This window comes from Callospermophilus lateralis, chromosome 10 (assembly GCF_048772815.1).
Source record: "Callospermophilus lateralis isolate mCalLat2 chromosome 10, mCalLat2.hap1, whole genome shotgun sequence".
Taxonomy (NCBI): Eukaryota; Metazoa; Chordata; class Mammalia; order Rodentia; family Sciuridae; genus Callospermophilus; species Callospermophilus lateralis.
Window position 1 is genome coordinate 119,590,990 of NC_135314.1, and position 22,366 is coordinate 119,613,355.

General features: G+C 55.8%; 1 protein-coding gene across 1 annotated transcript in view; it reads right to left on the bottom strand.

Annotated features, from left to right (window-relative positions):
- Window positions 1-687: 687 nt before the first annotated feature.
- Window positions 688-22,366, bottom strand: part of Spsb4 (splA/ryanodine receptor domain and SOCS box containing 4) — a 52,525-nt gene continuing 30,846 nt past the window's right edge. Inside the window, exon 2 of the mRNA XM_076868767.1 lies at window positions 688-815. Within this exon, the coding sequence (XP_076724882.1) occupies window positions 688-815 (128 nt within the window). The remainder of the gene's footprint in view (window positions 816-22,366) is intronic.

Sequence of the window (22,366 nt, forward strand, 5' to 3'; positions counted from 1 at the left end):
ACTAAGGGCTGTCCTCCACACACGCCTCTTTTAAAATGCAAAAGCAACTTAAGATAATCATCATCACCGAGGCTAAACTATCCTGGGAGAATCTGTCAGAAGCATCCTCCCTGAACAGAGGGGACAGCCGAGCTGCACCTCAGTGGGAAGAGGGCGTGGGGCGTGGGGCATGGGGCATGGGACGGGCGGGCGAGTAAACAACTTCAAGAGGTAAGCAGGAGGCGTCTAAAGTTGCTTTGTCCACTCATCCATTCTGCTGTTGGGCATCCCTGGGGAATAGTCTCTCAAAGTGGCCTCAAGTCCTAAACTGGCGTGACAATCCTGCTAGCCTCGGCCAGAAGTGGGGCCAGGAGGGGTGTGGGCAGCGGCTACCCTCATTCTTCTCAGCCCTGGCCCGGTTCCCCTGACCTTGCCTGCAGGGGACACGGAGCAGAAGTCTCCCGCGGCATGTTTCATTCACTCTCTTGAATAGGGAGCGGCCATCAGTACCGGGGGGCCACGCGTCCCGGCGGGTGGGCGGGTGGCAGCGCCTTAGGGAGGCGACGACAGCAGGGCCGCTCCAGGCGCAGCCGATCCTGCGGCGACAGACGATTCTTGTCGGAACTTGTCCCACGTCCTGGCCTTTCGGACCCCTCCTGCGCGGGCTGCGTGACCGTGGCCGGCGGGCGGGCCGGCCACCGCGCTGGGTCACTGGTACTGCAGGTAGTTTTTGAGAGACTGCGGCAGCGGCAGGGAGCCGATGTCCTGCAGGCGCCGGCGGCCCAGGGCGGCCCGGATGGATCTCCGGCACAGGTCCATGAGCGGCAGGGGCTCGGCTGCAACGAGAGGGCAGAGGTGAGAGGGCAGAGGTCAGAGCCCAGCGCAGCTCCCCGCGCTGCCCAGCCCCCGCCCCTGCGCTGGCCGTCGGGGTCCAGTGAGCTGGAGACGGCGACGGCGTGGATCCAACTTGAAGGAAGCCCACGAACAAAGGAGCATGGGACCAACTCAACAGGGGTGACTCATGCTATTTAAAAAGCAAACAAAAAAAAGAAAAAGGGGGGGGGGAGAGAGAGAGAGAGAGAGAGAGAGAGAGAGAAAACAGGGAGGAAGAAAGGAAGGACCCAGTGCCCACGGCAGGGGTGACTGGAGTTCCATGAGCGCGCTCTGGAGCAGGCGCTGAGCAAGTCTCTGCGTAAAGACGCCCCTGACTGCAGAGGGGGACAGAGAACGGCCTTGGCTGGGTCTGCAGCCCGGCTTCCTCCAGAAGCCGCTCAGGCCGTGGGCACAGCAGTCCCTGATACTCAGAGGCTGATGACAGGAGTGTCACTTCAGACCCCATCTCCAAATAAATAAATAAAGTTAAATTAAAAAGATCAATTTCCGGGCTGGGGATGTGGCTCAAGCAGTAGCGCGCTCGCCTGGCACGCGCGGGGCGCTGGGTTTGATCCTCAGCACCACATACAAATATAAAAAATAAAGATGTTGTGTCCATCTAAAAAAAAAAAAAAAAGTAAAAAATAAATATTAAAAAAAAAAAAAGATCAATTTCCCCTATCGCTGGCTGTGCCGGTCAGGGGAGAGGCGCATCGTCTCCTTTTCCTCTTAACAACTGGTTCTGGAAAAATTAATACACGCAAATCCAGAAGCCACGGAACTTTCGGACAGAGGACCAATGACACCAAGGTGAGGCTTATTGCTGCACCTGGATTGGGCACTCCCTCTCTTCCAGGCCCTCTAACTGGCCCCCGGAATATGGAGATGACCAAGGCAGGGCTCAGGCAGCCCTGGAGGTAAGGGAGGGCGCCCGTCTGGGATTTAAACAGGGGAAGGGTTTTGACAGAGGGCAATACTCCTAAATGCACAGGGCAGAAATGGGGCACTTCCTGGGTGGAGGCAGCTCCTACTGGAAACTTCCAAGAGAAGACATCTGAATCGGGTTTTGAAGGGTGGATAGGAGTAGCATGCACATGGAGGTGGGAAGGTGGTCAGCAGACAGAACAGGCAAAGGCCCAGGGGCAAAGAATGGAAGAGGCTGGGAGGCTGGGAGGACAGGGACAGTGCTGGCCAGCAGGCACTGGCTGGATGGGGAATGGAGATGGTCTCTTGCTGTCCCCTGTGGCTTGCACAGGCCTCATTTTCCTGCACCCCAAGAACATGCCTGAGACCTGAACCTGCATCTTAACAATTGTTTGGTAACAGAATAAGTAAGTGATATTTTAAAAATACTCAAGTGATATTTTAAAAGCATTCAAACCGTAAGTAGTGAGTTCCAACTCGGGAGTTATCACAGGCATAAATGATACCACAGGGACAGGAATGTGGTCGAGAGCGTGGTTCACGGGGACTTTCATTGACTAGAGCCGCAGAGGTTAGAGGGGAGCTGTCAGGATTGAGGTGGGACTTGGTGCTGCGACAGAAGCCACACACCCTACATTCAGCCCCCCTCGACTGAAACAAAGACCCCAAGTCCTAGAGGCTTCAAACACTTCCTTATCATTTCTCTCTTTCTCTTTTTGCAGTACTGGGAATTAAATCCAGTGACACTCTACCATTGAGCCACGTCCCCAGTCCTTTTTATTTTTTGAGACATGATCTCGGTTGCTGAGGGCCTCGCTTATTTGCTGAGGCTGGCTTCAAACTTGCGATCCTCCTGCCTCAGCCTCCCGAGAGGCTGGGATTACAGGTGTGCATCACTGTGCCCACCCTAACTTCTTTTGCTCCTCATACAACAAGAGATTAGTCAGGGGATCTGGGCATGCCCTCTTTCCAGACCCAGAGGCCCACTGCTCACCCTAGCCACAGGGTCGGTGCCCAGGCCCCCTCACCCCTCACTCAGAGCATCCTCATCTCTCCTCCAGCAATATCACTGTTCCCTGTGCCACTCCCCCCATGACTCCAGAACAAATTTTGCACTGCCCCTGCCAATCAAGCCCTGTGGGCCCCTCCCTTCCCCTGACTGAGTCCTGTGTTCAGCATCTTGCCAGCTGATCCACCCTGCCGCAAGTCCCACGATCTCCTTTCAGTTCCTGCAGCCCCAGTGTCTGCTGTGTGCTGCTGGGTGTTGGGGAAATAAGAAAACCAGCCAGTGCTTATTTAGTGAGCAGCTACTTCTTACCAGGCAGCATGAAGGAGGAAAGATACTTGTAGCTGTCTTTACTGAAGGCTTATCACGTGACCAGGTGCTTTATAAAGCTCTTTATTCATATCAACTCACACACGTACGTACCAAACTCATCACAATAACCTCTTGGGGTCGAAATAATTATCCCCATTTTAAGGGGGATGATGCAGAAACAGAGAGAGTGAGCCACCTGCTTAAGGATGCACAGCCAGGAGTTGAATCCAGACAATTGGAAAGTGGAACTTGTGTTATTTCTTAACTGCATTTATTGAGTGCCTGTTCTGTCCCCATTCCTATGCTAGGTTTGTCTCATTGAGGTCTCAAAAACAATCCTGTAAGGTTAATGTGACCTGTTCATTCCTGCTTTACAGAGAGGAAACTGAGGCTCAGAGAGGTAAAGTAGGGAGGCTTGTCCAGAGCTGCACAGCCTACATTTGGAGGGGCACACCAGGCAATTATAGAAGGAGGCCTCGATGAAGGAGAGTTGGTCACCTGTGTCCTGGGCTCCTGGCAGACTGTGACACAACTCCCAGCCTCACTGTCCAGCTCTGGCCACTTTCCGGACCACCGCTGCCCCCCTGTCCTGAATTACTGCACAGAGCCGAGTCAGGGCGGCGGTCTGCTGTCCCTCCAGGTGGACATGAAGCGCATGTCTCCATCTGACAGGACCCCAGCCAGCCACAAGGGGAGGGAAACCCGTGGCAGGTGGGGACACGGGGAGCCCACATAACGCTGGGCCAACGAGAAGGGCATTTTGTGCGATTCCTGCGTAGAGTTCAAAAGTGGACAGACTTAGGGAAGGGGTCCCTGGGGAGCAGTGAGGGGAGGGCCTGGTCCTGCCCCTTGACTCCAATCTGGGGACATCCCTGTGTCTGGTTTGTGGACACCACGAAGCAGCAGCCTTAAGATCTGTGCGCTGTTCACGTCAGACTTCAAAACAAACTCCGTCAATAGCCTCGTCCACCGAGTGCCTCGACCTGGAACCGCTTCCTCTTCCACCTGGGGGGCCAGAGTCGGCCAGCGCCTCTCAGAGCCTCGTGCTTCTCATCCGTAAAATGGGACAGCAACACCTCCATCCGTGGGCCGTGGTGACCGCCGTGTGACCCAGCAGGCACCAGGCTTCATCTCAGGCCACCAGCCCACGAGGTGCCCTTAAAAAATGGTCATGGTTCCTTACTGTGTTTCCAAAATGCCTCCGATGTGTCACCCTAATTGAAAACAAGGTTCTGCTCTTGAGGAAGATGTCTGGTTCTGTACTAAGAATGTCACAAGGCCATCATGTCCCAAGTTCTTGGGTGACCCGAATTCTCCTTAGTCTTACTCCACTCACCCCTCGCACAACCCGGGGCCAACCAACCCAGGACTTCCAAGGCCTCTGCTTTGCCATCCATAAAATGGGGGGGTCAGCTCACATGGCCCGTCTGCTGCTCCTTTTGTCTAGAACGCCCCCCCTGCACTTCCTGCCAGGGGCACGCCTCCTCTCGAATCAAGTGCCACCCCCCCACCCCCGTGACTTGGCTCCTCTGTCCTCTGGGGCTGACCTGACCCGTGTCAACCCAGCTGTTTAATCATGCAAACGGGCAGGTGCATCATTAGCTGCCATGATGCTACTTCTCAAATCCGGCATTGCTGGTCCGGCGGCCCTGTGGCGGCCAGTGGAGACCCCCACTCGCGTCTAGAGAGCACTTGGAATGTGAGCGTCTTCCCGGGCAAGCTTCCCTGTAACCCAGCAAAATGGGGACCTGCGAGCCAGCGAGCATCATCGGCACAGATGGTGCCCAGCCCAGGAGGGGCTCTTACTCCTGCCTGGAAAGAGGGCTCTGAGCTCCTCCGTGTGCACAGAGGAGTGTCCAGGGGGAAAGAGCCCTAAATACCGCACAGCCTCCCAGCACGGCTGCAGAGAGGGGCGTGGGAAACCCCAAGGGAGGGCCCAGAACAGCGAGCGCTTGAACATGTCCCCAGAGTTCTCCACCCAACCATGTGGCCTGTTTGACAGACAGTGGCAGTGGCTGCTCAAGGGAGCAGCCGGGACCTGCACCTGTACCCCTGGCACCCGGCAACTCTCTGGAATGAAGGGGAGGTGTGCGCATGCCCAATGGAGGCGCTTAGCAGGCCAGCAACTGCTTCAATTCCAGGGGGGCAGGAAGCAGGTGGGATGGGAAGGTGGAGCACGTCCACCAGAATGAGCACGGTCCCCCCCTTCCAGGAGCCCAGAGAAGCTCCAAGTCCACAGAGCAAACACTGGGGTGACAGCAAGGAACTGTAATCTCAATACCAGGGGCACCCGTGTTGCTGCCTCTGCCCCTGTGGAAGGCTGAAGCAGCTCTGTTTGGGGGGCAGCCTTTGTGGAGGACATGCTTAACCTGGAGATCCAGCGGAGGTGCAAACAGCATGAGGGCAAACCCTTACAGCAGAGGTGGGGGCTCCTGAAGGGAAAGGAAGGACACTTCTATTTAGAGGAAGAACCGGAGGGTCCGGCCAGCCCACAAGCTCCCTGTCTCCATATCTAGTAAGTGTGTCCAGCAACATTCTCAACCAAAGACTTGTAGTCTTCCCAGGCAAAGAAGAGCCACCCTGCTGCAGAGCATACCGAGTCCACCTGTTCAGATGGCCCCATGGCTCTGAAAGAGCCTCTACCCACCTGGTCTGAGAGCTACTCAAGGAAGTGCTCCAGCCACATGAAAAAGGAAACCGAGCCACAGGACGGGACCACTTCCGGAAGAGAAGAGAGAACCGACCACTGAAGGGAGGGGGAAGTTGTGGATCCTCAGGAAGATCCCTGACATCTCAAAGCTTGGGAGAACCTCCTTCCCAAAGCTGTCACTTCTGTACGAGCCGTCACCAGCCGTGCCCCATGGTGCTGTGCTTCCCTGCCTCCTACCCTGTCCCCGCTTCCCCCCACTCAAACCTTCCTTCCCCTGCGCCTCTGGAACGGCTGCTCACACCAGAAAATTGTCCTCCTGCCCCGGCCTCTGAGTGCTCCCTCCCCTTGGCCTTAGCTGGACCTGCGTCCTCTCCCAGGAGACCACTGCCCTCTGCCTTCCCCGGGACGCGACCTCCTTGCACTGCCTCACCCAGCTGTGCCACCGTCTGCTTGTGACAGTCCCACTGCCTCGGGCACCCGCCACTTGGCTTGGTCCCCTCCCTACTCCTGACTGATGACAACTTCTAACTTCTGGCCTCCTGGACCTTTCCACCCACACCTGCCTCCCCCCGGTGGCGGATCCTCCGCAGGACAACCCTGTGGTCACCCAGGTCCCGACCGCCATCCTCAGGAACCCTCCCCTCTCTGAACTCAAGAGTGCACTTGGCCTCTGCTCCCTGAGACTGTCGGGCAGCTGGGCAGAGCAGAGGAGCCCGGGGCTGCTGGCTGGCCTCAGGCCCCGCTGGCAGAGTGGCCCGGCCGGCCTTCTCAGCCCGTGTCTCCATCAGAGTGGCAAACAGCTTGGCCGTTGCACAGCTGACCCTGGGCAGAACAGAGCCCTGTCCAGTCCTGGCTTTGACGCACCACGTCACATTGGGGCTGACAGGAGAAACCACAGGAAATGCTACTGGGAAGGCAGATGGCGCCCGGGACGGGCCTTGGAGACCCCAGCTTCCAGTGGGCCAGGCAGCTTTGGCGGGTCAGGGCGCGGTGGCCTGGGCCCAGGCCAGCCCTCACCTGTATTACGACCAAGGCAAGGCCGGCGGCTCAGGGCCTCACTCAGCTCCAACGCGCGAGACCCACCCCAGCTGTGGGCTCACGGCCGTGTTGTCAAAGGCACAGGGATCTGCTGCCCACGCTTCACCCAGGGCCTTGGGTCCCCAGGCGCCCTCTGCCCTTCTGGCCAGGACCTCAGCAAGGCAGGGGCAGCCTGCCCTCCCCTGGCTCTGGGCCACAGCCCGGCCTTGCTGGAGCTCCCCGACTCCTCCTGCTGGCTCTGGGACTCGCGTGCTCCCTGCTGGACCTTCTCAGTCCCCAAGTGGGCACAGCTGGAGAAACCTCTGTGTGAGAGCTGGGAACAGGGAGGAAAGGGGGAAAGCCCAGGCCTCGCCTCTTCTGGGAGAGCCCGGCTGGGGCGTGGGGAGCAGGAGTGGACGGGAAGCTTAGCCTGGGCTCGCCCCAGTACCAGGCCAAAGCCAGACTCTTCCAGCTGCAAACTTGACATTTCTCTCGCCAATACCAGGTATCTTTAATGACTCGTTTTGCAGATGGGGGGAATCAAGGCATGGAGAACATCCCTGCTTCAGTTAAGGGCCTCTCAAGAGGGTCTGGAGGGATGCCCGAGGTCCAGTGCCTTTTGTAGACCCTGGGGATGAAATCACGTCCAGCTGCTCATCCTAGCCTGTTTGTGATGCTGTCACACAACCCTCGAGACTGGGTAATGTATAAACAAGTGGTTCTGGGGGCTGGGGAAGTTCACGATCAAGGTGCCAGCAGGTTCACATCTGGTGGAGGCCTGGTCTCTGCCTCCAAGGTGGCCCTTTGTGGCTGCATCCGCGCATGGCTGGCTGGCTACTTCCCTCGAGTCCATTCCCACTTTCTCCAGGCCCCCCTTCTTTCTTGATTATTGTTGCATTGGGTTTTCGTTTCAGTAGGAATTCGGGAGGGGACACGCATGTTCAGACCACAGCGACGATGCTCTGCTTAAAACTGCTGCTATGGCTGGACTTTTAAATGCCCCCAAAGGCCATGTGCTAAAGGCTTGGTCCCCAGCTGAGGCCACTGTGGGAGGTGGTGAAACTAGCAGGTGGGACCTAGTAGGAGGAAATTAGGTCATCAGGGTGTGCCCCTGCAGGGGACTCAGGGGCCTCATCCCCTTTCTCTCCTGGGTTCCTGGCTGCCATGAGGGGAGCAGACCTCCTCTACCACACGCTCCCTGCCATGATGTCCTGACTCACTACAGGCCCCCAAAGCCATGTGACCAGGCCACCATGGACTTGAACCTCTGAAACTATGAACCAAAGCCAACCTTTCTATCTTACAAGTTGATGGTCTCAGGTATTTTATCACAGTGACAGAGAGCTGTCTCATACATTTGCAGGACCTGGGCACATGGAGCTTCCTGGGGCTCAGGCAGCCTTAGGAGACCTAAATAGCTGGGGATAGTTTAGAGGGGAATGTGATTAGGAGAAGAAATTTTGAGGGGAGCTGGCAGAGCCAGGAGAAGGCACCTAGCCCAGCCTCAGGTGTCTAGGATGGCCACCTGGAGGAGGCTGAAGCTTGATGAACTGGCTGCACCACAGGGTGAGAAGGCTGTTTACTGGTCTCGAAGTCACCCCTCTAAGGGGTATTTAAAAATCCTCTTCTGTGTAACACTGGAGAAAATTCAGAGTTTTTCCCAGATGATATTTTGAGGAAACAATAACAAATTGGCAGAGAAAATCTGATTTGTTTTAAAAAAAAAAATGTGAGTTTCCTCACCCTACCGGGAGCAGGGGCTGTACCTGAGGTACCTTAGCCAGGTGTCCGTGGGTGCTGGGGGTGTTCAGCAGACCCGTCCACACCTTGTGATGCTGTGTGCATCACCTGAGACCCTGGGAAGGCCAAGGTGGACAGGGAGGACCATGGTGCTCGGCAGGGCCTGTGATGGGCCCACGGAGGGCCTGGATTTCACTGAGAGCCGAATGACTCCTCCCAGGGCCAGCCGTGCCGCCTGGTGTGGCTTAGCCACGAGGTGTCCCCCAAAAGCTCCTGTGAGACAGCGCAAGAAGGTTCAGAGGTGAAGTGATTGGGTTGTGACCCTGCGACCCAATCAGTGGATTAATCCCCGGATCGGGATTAACTGGGTGGCCACTGCAGGCAGGTGGGGTGTGGCTGGGTCCCTGGGGGAGTGCCTTTGGGTTTATGTTTCGACCTTGTTCTCTGCTTTCTGATCACCACGTGGGCGGCTTCCCTCCGCCACCCTCGCCCTCCATGACGTCCTGCCTCACCTCCGCTCGGGGAAGGGAGCGGCCTTCTGTGGACTGAGGCCTCTGGAACCGTGAGCCCCCTAGTAAACTTTCCTCCTCTCATTTTCTTGTCAGGTCTTTTTGTCACAGCAGTGAACAAGCTGACCAAACCATAGCCCCAGGGCCACCGGAGGAGCTGGCGGCCACATGGATCGGGGCCATCCAGGTTGAAGAGGCCTTCTAGGGTCCCCCAGGCGCTCTGCCCCCCACCTCTCCCCGGGCTCCCCAAGCCTGGGCTCATTTTGTCCTGGGCTGTCCCTGGCCATCGATGCTCCTATCTCCTCCACAGAGGGTGAGTTCCCGGGGACGGGCCAGTCTGTGTGGGAGGACATGGAGAGGAGCTCTGGGCGGGAAGGGGTGATACATGGCGCGTGAGGCCCTGGCAGGAGGGACCCCCCACAGATGACAGCCTCCTGAGGAACACAGGACGGTTCTCAGGAAGCCAGGGCCGAGCTGCCCCTTCACGGGTGGTGGGAGGGGGGGCCGGGTCGACCTTGGTCACCCCCACAGGACGGGAGGCCTGTGTCAGCATGCCACGTCCGGCTGGGTGCTCTGGACCCAGGCCAACCATGGCCAGGGGCCCCCACCAGCCATGTCACAGCCAGCGGGGGGCCGAGCCTAGTTCAGAGTCGGGTGTGTCTAGCTTTGGGGCCCTGTCCGCTCCCCAGCCAGGGGGTCTTGCAATGGAGCACAGACCTGGGGTCCACCACTGCGACACCCCCACCCCAGACCAGGCTTCGTGACCCTTTTTTTCTTCTCAGAATGCACTTTTCGATTTCTGTCTTGGAGGGGCAAATCCTAAAGACTCGTGTCCCTCAATAATAATTTATTAAAAACAACCACCACCACCAACGACCCTGGGGTGCCACCTGATAGGTGTGAACAGACATTCCCCAGGGCAGGCTGGGGCACACGCTTCGCTCCACTGAGACCCTCTCCTGGGGGTAGCCACCCCAGCACAGAGGCAGTGCCCCCTGCCTGCCAGGCCGTCACCGGGTTCCCAGAGTGAGGTGGGCCTGGGAGAGGCGAGGAGCCAGGCACCCTATGGTTTCGGGCCTCACTCTGCCCGGCGGCCAGAAGGAAGCCCCCACCTGAGGCTGACCGGCCCTCCCTGTATGCATGGGAGGGATGGTGGGTGCACGAGAGAAGAGCAGAGAAGGACGTAGCCTGTCCTGAGAAGTCACTTGAGGAGAAATAGAAAGAAGAGCACCGTTCTGCTCATCCGCTTGCAACCCAAGACATCCCTGTGGACGTCGGAACAATCAGCTCTCGAAATGGCGGCACTCTGCAAAGGCACCGTGGTAGATCTCTTCCTCGGCTAGTTTCATGTCCCTAAATTCTGATCAGAATGAAGTGACAGGACATGCCTGTGAATGTTGTCAGAATCGAGATGGAGTCACTTTTTTCAAACCCTCAACAAAAATAAATGAATACAGCTGGAGGTCACCAAGGAGGGGACCTTGTGCACCGGTGCCTTCTGACAGAACTGCTCACTGAGACTGCCACACCGCCACCTCCCGCAAAGGCCACACGGCCTTACCCAGAGAGATGTAAGGACATCTGCCCAGCAACTGGCAGCCCTTGTGGCTAATCCTCGGAGCCAATATTATCGCTTCCAAGCGTCCTAAGTGTCCTCATTTCACACAGAGACACCGCCCCTGTGTTAAGCTCCTTAAGGATGCCCACCGTGTGCGATGGCCTGTGTGCTCCCCCGGCAAGGCTCTGCTGTTCCCAGATGGACGTCACCCCCTGTTGAGAGTCCCTCTCTGACTGCTGCTCAGCTTGACGTCCCCAGTTCCACATGTACTTAGCTCCTGCTCTTATACAAATGAGGGCCCTTGTCACATGGACTTCTGCTGGGGCTGGCTCTGCTTTGGGATTCTCCTCAACCCTGCCCAGCGGTCAGAGGCCAGCAGCACTGGCTTCATCAGGGACCCTGAGACGCAGGACCCTGAGCCCCACCCAGCCCCACTGCACAAGAGTCAGCACTGTGACAGGATCCCCAGTGATTCTGACATGGTGCTCGACAGGCCTGGGCCATGGGGTGCCTTGCAGACACCCCGATATGCTGAGTGGAACCAAGTTCCCCTTCCTGCCTGTGGGCCATGCCAAGACACACTCCCGGCCTTTCCTTGGCCCCCTAAGTCCGACCCCCTGAGCCCTTTCACCTCTACACACCTGTGTTCGGTCTGAGCTCTTGTCTTCATGTCCAGCCCCCTGGTCACTTCCTGACCCCATATGAAGAGCAGCCTTGGGTCCCCATCCCCCCAAAACACACTGATAACCCTACAGCAGACCTCCCTGGTATGGGCTTTCAGCCCTCTCATCACTACGGTGGGCTGAGCCCCAGGATTCTTTGGGACAACCCCAGATCTCATTGTCCTGCCTTGGTGTTTAGGAAACATGTCTTCCTCCCCAGCCTCCCGCCAGTCCTGGACCACCCTGGGCTGCTGTGGGATCATCTCCCGTTCGTACTGGTGTCCGGGCGCTGTGGGCAACTGGCTCTCAGCCCTGGACGCTCTGGAGTGGGTATCGTGGCTACAACAGCAATCAAAGCCGAGGGGACTGGGCAGCTGAAGTGAGCCTTCATCTCTGCAGAGGACGGCTCGGCTCCTCGGAGGCTGGTAGTGATTTTTTTTTTTTTTTTAAGTAGCCCTTTCATTCTGCCCTAAATTAGCTGAAGGTCCCTCCAGCAGGGTCCTCTTAGCAGATGGATTAGTAACGGGCTGCACCAGCTCCATGGTCAGGCAGAGGGGTGCTCCCGTCCCAGCTGAAAAAGTACCCCAAATCCAACTGAATGCAACTCGAAGCCTGCCCCAGGGAGCTGCATGGTGGCTGGTCACCCTGGCCTTAGACAAGGAGCCCCGTCGCCTGGGGGTGTGGAGCGGGGGTGTCTCTGCTGGCATGCACCCTGCACATGCATTTCCCCAGTTTCCTCTGCCACTGCAGCCCTGGAACCACTGGCCGTCCCTCAGACAGTGGAAGAAGCACCCCCACCCTGAGTGGCCAGGCACGGGGTAGAACAGTGCTTGCAGACACAGCTGTGCTCCACCCGCCCAGGACAGAGCCAGGGTCCTCAGGGAAGGGGCCCTATCCCCAGGGTATACCCCTCCCAAAGAAGAACGTGGAGCTGGGGGGGGGGCAGCCAGGTGTGCCACTAGAGTGGACAGCAGTGACCAAGGGAGGAACTGGAGTAAGAGTTTATGAATTAGGGTCAACTGAAAAATCGAGGCATTGTTGAGGCGCATGCACGTGAAAACCCCGTAAGAAACAGAGAGCAAAGGAGAAGAAACTCCAAGTTCAAAACTCAGGGAGTGGTGACCTCCACACGGGGGTGCAGGGGAAGTTCAGCATCAAGGTCTAGCCTTTGGGCTGCGTGGTGGATTCAGAGATCTCCTTCAGCTATAAAGAGCAGATAAAAAATGTTAGAGTGAGAGGGGGCCGTGGGTGGGACCGACAGCAGCAGTGCCCTGTAACCGAGGGTCCTGTTTAACCTGAGGCTGTGCATCCGAAGGTCAGTCGAGCCCAGAGAGGGAGGGAGCAAGAGTGAACGAGGACAGTCACGAGTCGGCCCCATCGAAATCGAACCAGAGCCTGGCCAGACGGGGGACCACAGCTGACTGACGTTGGTGTCATCATGCAGTCACCCTGGCCTGCCTGGACTCAGCTGGCACTGCTGGGCGAAGGGTGCTGGAGGAGGGACAGCCCAGACCTGGAGTGAAGGCCTAGAGCCCAGGCCTGGCTTTCTAGGGCAGCTGCTTCCTCCAGGAGTGGGGAGCGTGGGAAGAGGGGCGAGGGGCAGGATCAAGGTGCCAAGCAAGGCCCCGACCTTGGTGGACAATCAGCCAATGACAGGGCATCAGTGTCCCTGGGGACAAAGTGAAAAAAGAGGCGGCTGGCGTAGAGACTGAGGACCAGACACCCCGCGAGGTCACCTCTGGGCTGAGAACCACGGGTCACGGCCAGCAGGGGTCTGGGCAGGTCAGAGCAGCTGCGCCCAGGGGACCCGGGGCTCCAGCCCCACCCACCGGCCCCTTCTACTGCCCAGGACCTTCCTTTGAGGAAACCTGGAGTGTCAACATGTCTCCAGTGTCCATTTGGGGGCTCTTACTGGATTCTTCAGCTGAATTTTTGGCAATAATAACAATATGAACATGAAGCGCTGTAGCAGGACGCAGGACATCCCACATCTGTCGCATGCACTTGGTCCTCACAGCAACCCAGGAGGTGGTTACCATTATAGCTGTCCAGTTCCTGGAGCCAATGTAGGCATAGAGAGGTCAATTAACAGGCTTAAGGCCACAGTGGAGTGACGAAAATGGGCACTCTCTGCTGCGGCTCTTCTGGAGGGGGCGGGGCGGGGGTGAGGTGCTAATCAATGCAAAGGGCACCCTTCCAGCAGCCGCGTGGGTTCTGCTAGCCAGTCTCAGTGGTCCCCTGCCCTGCTCCACGTGGTAGTGCTCCCACTTTCCTGGGCAGGGGAGACCCCTAAGGGGACTGGAGGGGACACAAGCCACAGGTGAGCTTGAGTGGCCCAGACAGTACAGGACCTTGCTGATGGAGGACAGTTACTAATGGGTCCAATCTGCCCAGCTTCTCCTGGGATTCTGACTCTGCGAGGGGGTCTTCCTCCCAATCCCTGCAGCCAACCATTTGAACCTCCACCCTGAAGCCTCTTCCCGAAGGAGCGTGGGCTCTGCTCCCCCTCAGGCACTGAGGTGAGCTGGCCCCACTGGCTTGGCCTGCCCAGCGGACAGCCAAGGTCAGGCCCGCTTCCTCCCCAGGGAATGTGGCAGTGCTAGCCTCCTGCTGAATGGCGTAAGCCCCGGGGGGTCACATGAAGGCCTTCTCACGGATTTATCATGTTTACTTGACCTTTCCAAGTGTGAGCTCAGAAACAGGCCCAGAGGAGATGGTGGGAGCTTGTTTTTCTTAAGTTAAGCAAAACCGATGAGTAAACTGAATTCTTGGACAGAGTCCGCCTGGTTTTCTCACCAGCTCCCTCCCTCCTTCAGTCCAAGGATGCAGTTGGACTCACAGAGGCACCAGTATTTGTGGGAGAGCTCCAGAAGAGGAGAACGGCGTCCACTAAAACACGGTGAGCCACCGAGGCCTGCGGGTAAGTATTTTCAGTGTGCCGACAGCCACGGTGCAGAACAGGGGCCGGCAGGTGGGCAGCTCTGACTCTATTCCCACTTCTTGTTTCAAGCAGATGGCTTCCTGTGTTAGGTAACTTCTAAAACAGTTCATGGCCAATGCACGGAGGAGAATCAGCTCAGGTGGCACAAACATGTTTGCATCTGAGACCAGAGGTCGTAAACCCCAGGGTAGGTGGGGGCCAGGTAGGGACCTCAGTGCATCCTGGGGGGGCAGGGGGAGTGGGGCCTGTGCAGACCCAAAGAACTTAGCTCCTGGCAGGAACATCCTCCCGGTGTTACCAGATTTCCTGCTCTTCCAAAAAGGTTAGAAACGCTGACTTTTTTTACGTGACACTTAGGTTTGGTGTGACCCACAGAATATTTCTAGGCCTAGGCACCCTCAGCTGACACTGTGGCTCCTGTTGCAGGGCGAAGCCCATCGGCCACCTTTATTGGAAGTCGGCCCCCGCTGTTCCCTGGGGGGCAGCCCTTCTGGGGTGTCTAGAGTATCAATCACAGAAGCACAAGCTCTACAGGAGCCGAGAATGTCATCACTGGTCTTTGTTGGGAAGGAGTCTAACTAGCTCTCTAACTATGGGACAAAGTCAGGACAGCACTAAAACCCCTCTTCTCTCTCTGTGGTGTCTAGATGTGGATTCAGAGTGCAATGATGGGAGTTCCCACCTGACTAGTAGCCCAAGACCCCCACTTTCCTTGCATGGGCTGCGGTAGACCACCTGGGCATTAGGGGGCACTGCAGGGACACAGAGACTAGCAGCCAACCCACTTTGCACAGAGGTGGTTGGGTGTCTGTGCCTAGCACTTCACCCACAGTGACTCGTTCAGTCCCCGCAGCACCCTGTGAGGTGGGGACCTTTGTTACCCCCACTGCAGAGGTGAGGGGACTCAGGAGCAGAGCGGGATGAGATTTCCAGGGTCACCCAGAGAGTCTGGGCAGAAGGTTCCTCACTTCACAGGACATTATTCAGCACCCAGAACACCTGACATGCCTACATCTATTTTCTCCATAAACCCAAACATCTTATCTCTTATTTTACCCCAGACAAGGAAAAGCAGACATTAGAGGTTTATGGACAAAAACGTACCAGCAGAGAAAAAATGACAGATAAAATCAATTTTTTCTGTTTGTGTGTGTGTGTGTGTGTGTGAATTGCAAAAAGGCAGAACAATACCCTAGTTCAGGTAGTGACAGAACCAATTTCCCAGAGGAACATAGACTAGGGTCTCCCTGGCCCTGGGTAACAGCAGTCATCATCCAGCCCTAGGAGCAGGGGTCCTCTCTGACCCCCAGATGCACCTTCTCCCTGGGCCTGCACAGTCAACACGACAGGAGCACCACCCTCCCATGGCGTTTGCAGTGAGGAAAGCCCTCCTGGGTCACTCTGGGGCTTAGGGAGCAGGGTCTGGCACCCCTGAAACCCGTGTGGGGTCACTGATGGATGGCCCCTGAGCAGGCGGAGGGAAATCCATGATTAACTGCACACGGTTCCCGCAGTAAGCAACAGGAGCCCCGCACTGACTCAGCCACAAGCTCACAGTAAGAACATGTGCTCAGAAGCCAGCTTCTCTGGAGGGTCCCCGCCCCAGGCGCTGGTTAAAGAACTTTCCACAAATCAGCTCATCCTGACAACAGGCCCTCATCTCTTCCTTTACAGAAGAGGGGATGAGGAATGTGAGTCCCAGGGAGGTCCCTACTGCCCAGGGAGCCTGGGAGCTGGGTAGTGGTCAAGGTCACGGGCGGTCCCACCCACCTCCCAGTGCCACTCTGGGCTGCGCGTTCCAGATGTGGAGTGAAAGTTGGTTTCTCTTCCGAGGCGTGGAACCCTTTTGCCCAGTGACACTGCAAGAGAACCTGGGTCTGTTTGGCAGACAAAAGAGAAGCTGCTCTGGTGGAGGGGCACCTCGGGCTCCCACAGTGGGGCAGGGCTCTGAGGTCTTCCAAGGAACAGCATGTTGGAAGTGAATGATGTGCCGAAACCGCAGACTCGCCGACGGAAAGGGCTCACTCTTTTGGTTTAAATATAATAAATGTGAGAATACAGGGCTCACACTTACAAAGCACTTTGTCTTTTTCCAAGGACCTTCACAAACACCCCATTTGCTGTCTGAGTGAATCCTTCCAAAAACACACTCAAGGATTAATGACGCCCTATAGAACCCTGAGTCCTATGACAGAATAACCCAGGAAACTGGGAGAGCTGCAGATTTCAGCTCTGTGCAAACCGGAGCCTTCCCAGGCTTTCCTTGGTTGGGTCTCAGCAATACGTGGCAGACTGTCACAGTGCCTGCCTGCCTCATCGGTCCAACCTGGGGGCCAAAACAACCAAGTACCAAGCACTCACTGCGCACCTGGCTCTATGCTCAGAATTTTTGACACATCATCTCCCCGATCCCCTCGTCTCTGAGAGAGGCACTAGGGGTCCCTTGTCCCAACAAATCAAGTTCCAGAATGGAGAAACGAGGCTGCTCATGTCGTGCACTGCATAACATCCCCTATGGTTGGGACAGCGCCTGCAAACACATGAATATTTCTCCAGTGAAACCTATGAATATTCACAGCGAGTGAACCAAGGAATTCCTATAAATAGCCACACACCAGTTCAGGTTGAGTCTTGCTGTCAAATGAGTTGGCCCCAAACTTACGAATAAAATTCTGGTTTTTCAGAACAGAGTTCAGAACTTGTATCTTCATTTCACTAGTAGATGTGGTTCTGAGAGGTTCAGTGACTTGACTAACCGGGACTATGGCTGGCGAACACTGGAGATGGGATCCAAGTTGGAGACCTGACTTTAGGGCCTGAGTCCTCAGCCGCTTTCTGCATGGGAGACAGCAGGTTTGGAGGGTGGGGGGCAGGGAAGAGCCGAGAGTTCAAATCCCTGTTCTGCTCTTAGGAGCTATGGAATCTGGCAAAGCACTTCCATAGAAAATAGGCTCCCATTTTCTATACAAGTCATTAAGGTTGTTCTCAAATATTCTAGCTTTCACCCTCCAGGGACGTGATCAGTTTATGCTTCTCTACCAAGTTAGATGTGGCCATGAAATGTCAATGAAAGGCATGTGTGTCACTGCTGGCTGGAAGCTTTCAGAGCCAGCAAGGAAGTTTTGCTTCCTTCTCTCTTTCTCCATCAGTGACCTTTAGGGGCTGCTCCTCCAGCCCTGGACATGAAGTGAGGGTACAAAGCTTGAGAAGTAGATTCTCCAGATGACCAGCAAAAGGCACACAGAGGGAGTGAAATCCAGGCTTTGAAGTCAGTGAGATTTGGGGGTGTCTGTTACTGCAGCAAGACCTGGCCTATCCTGACTGATACAGGTTCCTTCTCTATAAGACACATTGTGCAGAGACTGAACGAGATGGAACCCAGAAAGCTCCATGACAGTGTCTGGCAATGGATGTCTTTTTTTTTTTTTTTTTTTTTTTGAAGAGAGAGTGAGAGAGAGAGAGAGAATTTTTTAAATATTTATTCTTTTCAGTTATTGGCAGACACAACATCCCTGCTGGTATGTGGTGCTGAGGATCAAACTCGGGCCGCACGCATGCCAGGCGAGCGTGCTACCGCTTGAGCCACATCCCCAGCCCCAATGGATGTCTTTGATTCTCCCATTCTCAGCACCAATTTCCCCAGCTGTCAGAAACAGGAGTAATGGCTAACTTGCTCTGTTTTAATTAGTGAGACTGTGTGTTAACCATGAGGTATTAGTGGAAAGGATTTTCTGAATGTCTACAAAAATATTGGATGTTGACTTACATATTGTCATATGCATCCCTCCTTCTACTCTAATGGGGAGTTTGGGGAGAGGTGGTGGGAGTTTGGGGACAGAACCCAGCCCCTGTTTGGGAACAGTCAGCCTCCTGAGGACTCCAGATTCCTAATGGAAGTGAAAGTTGTGGAACAATAAATATTTCCCAAGGTGGGGCTGCAAAGGGTCTGCCAGTGTCTGGAGGAGGTCAGAAGGGCCAGCTACCCTGCGGCCAGCTGCGGAGCACAGAGGCGGCACTGATTCCTCCTCAGGCCAGCAGAGGGAGTGAGAGAGGCTGGGAGGGAGGCGCTCTGTGGGGCTGTGCAGTTGCCAGGGGACTTGCATTAGACCCCATTTAGCAACACCGATTAAGGAGCTATAAATAGCACCTGGGCTCTCTCCCAGGCCATAAAACACACTTGCCTGCCCTGCTCCCAGCCTTCAGCCTGCCTTGCTTAATTGGGACTCAAAATAAAATACCTGGAAGGCTGCAGTTCTGATGGAAGGCCTCCGTTGCCATGGTGACCATCACTGGGCCCAGGATGGGGCAGAGGCCTGACCTAGGGCTGCTGAGGCAGAGGAGGGAGCAGGAGGAAGGCAGGAGGGGTCGGGGGGGACAAACATGGATAAGGTCATGATGGATGCTTGACATCACACATGTTGAGGCTGCTGGTCGCGTGGCCTCCTTCCCCTGATGGCTGCAAAGAAATGGCAGCTTGTCCATCACCTGTTCCACCCAATGGCCTGATGCACGAGGACCATTGAGGCGAGGAGGAGGACCTGGCTATGAGAGGCAGAGGTTCAAGTTTGAACCCTGGCTCAGTCCCTGAACAGATCAGCTGGGTGACCGGGGTCTGCTGCCACCTTCTCTGGACCTTCTACTGTAAAACCGTCCAGTCTCTTCCAGGGCATAGGAGGAACTGAGTGACAAGGTCTCTGAGCTCCACAGCCGAGCTCCCGGCATTGGCAGGAAGAAGGCGGAAGCTCTCTTGTGCTGAGTCACCTCTAAGATGCAGGGAGAACAGGAGGGGTGCACATCGGGGGCGGGGGTGGGGTGCTGCTCTTTGTGTGTTTGTGGGGAATATCTTAGAAGAATGTACAAGAATATGACAGCCTTGGTGGCCTCTGGGGAGGGTGGCTGGGAACAGGGGAAGGCAGGAGACTCATCACTGTCAGATTTTAATTAAACCATATGCACGTATTTCAATAGATAAAATCTAAATTTAAAAAGTATTCTGGACTTCAAAAGCCCCTGGTTTTAAGGACTACGTAAATGATCAGTTGGGCCCACAGGGTTGCCCTTCATGATCTGGTCTCTTTGATGATGACCACCGTCTCTCCGTGTGCACCTTGGACTTCTTGTCAGGTCCTGAGCTCTGCTGTGTGTTTTGGAGCCTGAGGCAGAGGTGGGAGGACCAACTGAGGGAGGAGGGAGAGGAGGAAGAGGAGGTGGAGGGACGGAGCCTCCACTAGAGATGTCCCCTCCCCTGAAAAGCCCTGTGGCCTCCATGTAATAGCCACTTTACATCTCAGCTCCTCTCAGCTTCTGTGCCTACCTCCCCCATGTCACAGCTGGGCCCCTCGCCTGCCATCTTCTCCCTGCTGCACTCCCCCGGAGCCCTCTCCTAATGCTCAGCTCCCCTGGGCCATCAGCGTTTGGTGGCTGCTCCCATCAGCTAAGGGCTGTTAGAGGCACACATCTCTGCCTGAGGGATCTCACACACTCCAGGCTTCTATCCCGGTGTTCCCTTGCTGGTTCTGGAGCTTCTGCTCCCAAGCCGGTTCCCCTGCTGGGCAAGCTACTTTTTGACCTTAGCTTGAGCAGAGTGCCCTCAGGGAGGGAGGGAGGGAGCCAGAGGCATCTCAGTAGATGCGCCCAGACTCTGTGCCTGCTCCGATGGTGGAAAGGTGTCATCTGGGTGTTTGGAATCCTTGGGAACCAGGAACCCAGGAGCAGGAGCTGCCAGGCAGAGGGCCCTGAGCTCTGCTGTGTGGCCTCAGCAAGTCCCTGACCCTTGCTAGTCCCCACCCACAGCACGGGAGCTTAGACCAGAATCCTTAGGGCCTTGCCCCCTTGGACACTCTATCCGGAGTTCTAGCCCAAGCAGGGAAGAACACCGAGAGGAGCCATGAAGACAGACAAAGGGAAATCTCCAGGGAACTTCAGAGACCAGAGGAGGGGCGGTAGGGATGTCCTACTGGGCCCAGGTGACATCCACGTGTAAGACACACTCCCAGGGGAACCCCAGGAACTCTCTCTCTTCTTCCAGGCCTGAGCGGAGGTCAGCGATGACGTCCTCGTGCGGGTCCCGACTGATGGACAGCGGTGCGGGGAGGAGGGGTGTGGGTCACGCCCTGCCCCCTCACTACTACTGAAGGAGCATGTCCGGCTAGGGAAGGGGCACCGACCGCCCGGGCAGCCTTGAGTTTCACTCCGGCTTCTGTGGAAGGTGAATCATTGATGACCCTCCTCTTGTTGACCCTTCCGTTGGTTACTGATGGGTTTCTGACAGCTCGCCTCCTGCACCCTCTTCCCTTTTTTTTTTTTTTTAATTTTTTTTTTTTTAGAGAGAGAGAGAGAGAGAGAGAGAGAGAGAGAGAATTTTAATAATTGGTTTTAGTTATCGGCGGACACAGCATCTTTGTTTATATGTGGTGCTGAGGATCGAACCCGGGCCGCACGCATGCCAGGTCTTCGCCCTCTTTCAGTAACGTGTCCACAGAGCCCCTCCGGGAGGCTGTCTGTTCCGAGGTCGTGCCCCGCCCCTCCAGGGGCTGAGCCAATCAGTGCACGCCAACCCAGTGTTCACAGCCATTGGTTCATGGGTGGGCATGTGAACCAAGCAGAGCCAATCAAAATCCATCTCAGGACTTGCCCCGGGCAATGCGGGTCCAAAAGTTCTGGATCCTGCTGAATGAGGAGCGAGCAGGTGGTGGCCCCAGGAGCTCCTTTAAAAGTCATTTGGGATCTTTGATATCCACCAGGGACCCTGTAAGAGGTGCATGAAGGGGACAGGCTCAGGGTGGCACTCTGGGACGGGTATCTAGGGATCCGTGTGCTATTTCATGTGGGTTGGGTGTGAGGCCTAAGGCCCCATAAGACATCTCCCCAACAGAAAGGAGAAGAGATGGGAACTAAAGACCGGAACCAGGCAAGGGTGCTGACCCAGGAAGTCGAGGTTGGAGCAAGATCTGCCTAAACTATTCAATAATAAAAACACCTTCATTCCCTTTTCTCACGTGGGGCAGTTTGGGCCAGGTTTTCTGTTCCTTGTAATAGGAGAATACCACCAATAAACCGCCCCACTGTGCTAGGCCCATTCAGGACCTCGAACTGATTTCCTGGACTATGAGTCAGACTTCAAAGTCAGACTGGCCTGGCATTGAAATGCCACTCTGCCTAATGGAGACACATGCTGTGTGGTGGAGGATTTCTGCTCTGTGAAGAAAGGCATGGGGTGAGAAGCGACCTAAGGAGACGGGAGTCAGAGATGGTCCCCAAGAGGGCAAGAACCCAGAGTGGGCCGCACTGGGCCCCCTGAGGCCAGGCTGAGGAACACACTGGGAAGAGAAAGTGCAGCTTTTATGGAAGGGCTGAGAGCTCTGGTAAACCCTCCTTACCCAACGTCACTCCCCAAGGGGACCTGCAGACATATTACTGAAAAGAGGGATGAAGAGGGCGCAGGAGGCCAGCCGTCAGAAACCCATCAGTAACTAACGGAAGGGTCAGCAGGAGGACGGTCATCAATGATTTACCTTCCACAGAAGCCAGAGTGAAACTCAAGGCTGCCTGGGCTGTGTCCCTTCACTCACCGGAAATGCTCCTTCAGTAGTAGTGAGGGGGCTGGGCGTGACCTTACCCAACATCACTTCCCCTATTGGTGCCTCAAAACCCACGGGGGCCTTTTTCCTCAAGTTCAATGCATTCCAGGGAGGAAACAGTCAAGGAATGTCCAGGTTAGAGGGAGTTTCCAGGAAGAGTCCAGGAGCTGCATAGCCAGGCATCTGTGGCCCAGGGGCTCAAGTGCTGACTCAGAGCTGCCGCAGCCAGTCTAGAACAGGGCAGACTAGGACCCTGGTCTAGTCTCACTTCCAAATCGGAGTCCCTTCCACCGGCAGGTGGCTGATATCTAGTTAATCTTTGCTCTTGGGAGTCACATTTCCTGTTATGCACAAGTGAAGCCACCAGGTGGCGATATAGAGTCACCTCCCGAAGTGTGGAACTCTGACCTTCAGAGATTCGCCTTAATGAGAATGTATCTTTATCTTATCTCAAAAGGTAATTAGTATATAGAACTATGACCAACTAGATGATCACAGAAAAAACCTGAGAATTATAATCGGGGTTACATACAAGGTCTCTTCCTGCTTCTTTTTAACCTTGCCAATGAGTTTACAAGACTTCGAAGTCAGACCGGCCCGGCATTGAAATGCCAC